General features: G+C 35.6%; 1 protein-coding gene across 1 annotated transcript in view; it reads left to right on the top strand.

The window, feature by feature from the left end:
• The window catches only part of LOC139868389 (uncharacterized), a 16,666-nt gene extending 14,101 nt beyond the window's left edge, over positions 1 to 2,565 (top strand). Inside the window, exons 2-3 of the mRNA XM_071856722.1 lie at positions 393 to 519; positions 1,874 to 2,565. Of these exons, the coding sequence (XP_071712823.1) occupies positions 393 to 519; positions 1,874 to 2,565 (819 nt within the window). The remainder of the gene's footprint in view (positions 1 to 392; positions 520 to 1,873) is intronic.
• The last annotated feature ends 319 nt before the right edge of the window (positions 2,566 to 2,884 follow it).

Raw genomic sequence — 2,884 nt, 5'->3', positions numbered from 1 at the left:
ATTGATTAATCAAGTTGTAATGTCTAGTGGTACAGGGGAGGCTAGGAATTTTATTTATTTATGCAAACTGGTACTAGATCTTGTCTGCTTTAATCAATCTGTTAACGTATTGAGTGATCTGTACTCTATATTGTGTGAATTCATTTTAATTTAGTCTTATGCTAACTTCAATTTTGAAAATTTCATCATGTTGAAATAACTGCACGGGCTTAGGATTTTCAGAAGCGTATGACGCACTAGACCCAAATGGAAACATCACAATCAAGTGGGATATTATTAGTTGAACCCCTGATGGCTACGTCGTAAGTATCAAAAAACTTCATATTCACCGATAATACATGTGTGTCTAAAATCTTTAATCTCACTAATACGTATTCATATACATGCTGCAGGCCGTTGTTACAATGTATAATTTCCAACAATACCGACATATTTCACCTCCCGGGTGGACCTTAGGTTGGAAATGGGCTAAAAAAGAGGTGATATGGAGTATGATGGGTAGTCAAACCACTGAGCAAGGTGATTGTTCGAGATACAAAAGTGCACCACCACATTGTTGCAAAAAAAACCCCTACGGTTGTTGATTTATTACCAGGAACCCCTTACAATCTGAAAAAAAAAAAAAAACTTGAGGGACTAGGATTGCAATTTTGTCTATAAATGAAGGACCAACGGAGCAAAAAAGTCGAAGAAAAAAGTAAAAAAACAATTTTACCCTCACATGCATGGCACATGTCCAGGGTTAACGGCTAATTTAGACGGCAAACTGACGGAGGGACTCGGATTGCAAAATTTTGCAATTTTAAGGACTGAAAAATCAAAAAAAAAAACTTGAGGGACTCGGATTACATTTTCGTGTATAATTGAAGGACCAACGGAGCCAAAAAGTCTTAAATATTAAGATTAACAGTAAATTGGCATGTTCAAATCATATATTATTAACTAGTTAAAGACCCGCAGCTTCGTGGGTTGATTTAAAATAATTAATAACAATTTAACAGTTGTGGACTATTATGATATGATATGAACGTTATATGATGAACGACAAATATGCTTTATAATACTACTCCCTCCGTCTCATTCCAATAGTTCACAGATAAAAAACACGCAGTTTTAAAAAATCTCACTAACTTCATTTCTCCACCATTGAAATATCTTCTCTCTCCAGATCCACCAATGAAATATCTTCTTTCCTTTCTATTTATGGAAGTGGACTATCAGAATAAGACATCCCAAAATGGAATACTGCCCTATTGAAATGAGACGGAGGTAGTAATAACCATAAAATCAATATTTTACACTTATTTCTCACAAAAATATAATTCAACATCACAAAGCTACTAAGAAGAACAAAATAAATGTTACTAAATAGGTATTGCTTTCCATTAATAATTAAATGAATTCAATATTTTGTGATAGTTGTGAAATGCTATAAATGCCAGCACTCAATAATGAATACCCTCTAAGCAATATAATTCCTCTATATTAAATAACAATTCATTGAACATGTGTATTGTGTGGTTGCTAACTCTTTTTGCCATAGTAGTTACTAAGTGCTTCAACTAAAAACATCTACCCATCACTCACACTAATACTTGCAGTCCCCATGCATATCATCAGATTTAATACACAATAATATGAGAGTAGAAAATCGATACTGTACATTTAAAATAGAATATAACACACATATCTCTCGGTGATGGCAACTCAACAAAGTTTTGGATGGATAATTGGTGCGGGTCAATACCTTTCAAAGACATGTTCAATCGAATTTACAGACTAGATTCAAACAGTGAAGCTACAATAAAAGATAGGATCGTCATGGAGGAAAACACCGTTCGTTTTAACTAGAATTGGATTCGGGAGCCATCAGGTCGCACTCTCGGCGAATTTGAGGAGCTACGCAACATTTTATCATCAGTCTCGTTTGATTTCAGCAAACCAGAAACATGGAGTTGGGATCTAGCGAGTAACGGACTGTTTTCAGTTAAAAAGCTCACAGATATTATCACTTCTGCTTCAGTTCATTCGTTAACAACATCCTCGCAGGTTTCGGAAACATTAAGGAACAATCTAGTACCAAAAAAAGTCGAAATTTTCGTGTGGAGACTTCTCAAAAAAAGGATCCCGGTAAGGGTTGAACTAGACAAGCGTGGCGTCGATCTTCATAGTACTCGTTGCCCCATTTGTGATGATCAACTTGAATCGGTGGATCATTTTCTTTTTTCGTGCAACTTCTCTTTCGATGTATGGTCGCGGATTTTTCAATGGTGGGGAGTAAATCTTTCAACAAATCACAATTCGGGCCAAATCCTTAGCGGTACGCTCTCATCTGCCATGTCATCTCTTGGGTCGAAAATATGGCAAGCGGTTGAATGGATTTGTGTATACTATCTTTGGAAAAATCGTAACATGAAGGTTTTTAAGAACAAACACTCGATTTCTCCGGTTATTGTTAGCGAAATTCAAGTGATGACTTTCGATTGGATCTCCGGAAAGCTTAAAGGAAAAAAGATCGATTGGCAAACGTGGCTTACAAATCCTAAGATTTACCTTAATATTTAATGTTCTCGTGATTTTGTTTAATACTATTGTTTCATATTTTTTAGGTTAGCATTCTCGGCTTCCTAATCTCTCGTTGTGCTTTGGGTCGAATGGCACTCTTTGCTGTAATTGTTTCGTGTGATTTATATACCAATTTGCTTTTCAAAAAAAAAAGAATATAACACACATGGTAGGCAATTTAGGTAATGGGTCAAAATTAAACAAAACACTCCAATACTAACATTGTGTGTGATTTCAAAACATATTAAGGGACCTTGAATACTTAGACCACTTGTATCGGGGTCTAACAACCCCGTTAGATCCTACGTGTTTGGCCAAA

Source organism: Rutidosis leptorrhynchoides, chromosome 9 (assembly GCF_046630445.1).
Source record: "Rutidosis leptorrhynchoides isolate AG116_Rl617_1_P2 chromosome 9, CSIRO_AGI_Rlap_v1, whole genome shotgun sequence".
In the NCBI taxonomy this organism is placed as follows: domain Eukaryota; kingdom Viridiplantae; phylum Streptophyta; class Magnoliopsida; order Asterales; family Asteraceae; genus Rutidosis; species Rutidosis leptorrhynchoides.
Note: the sequence above shows the minus strand (reverse complement) of the source record. Positions and strands in the feature narration are given on the sequence as shown.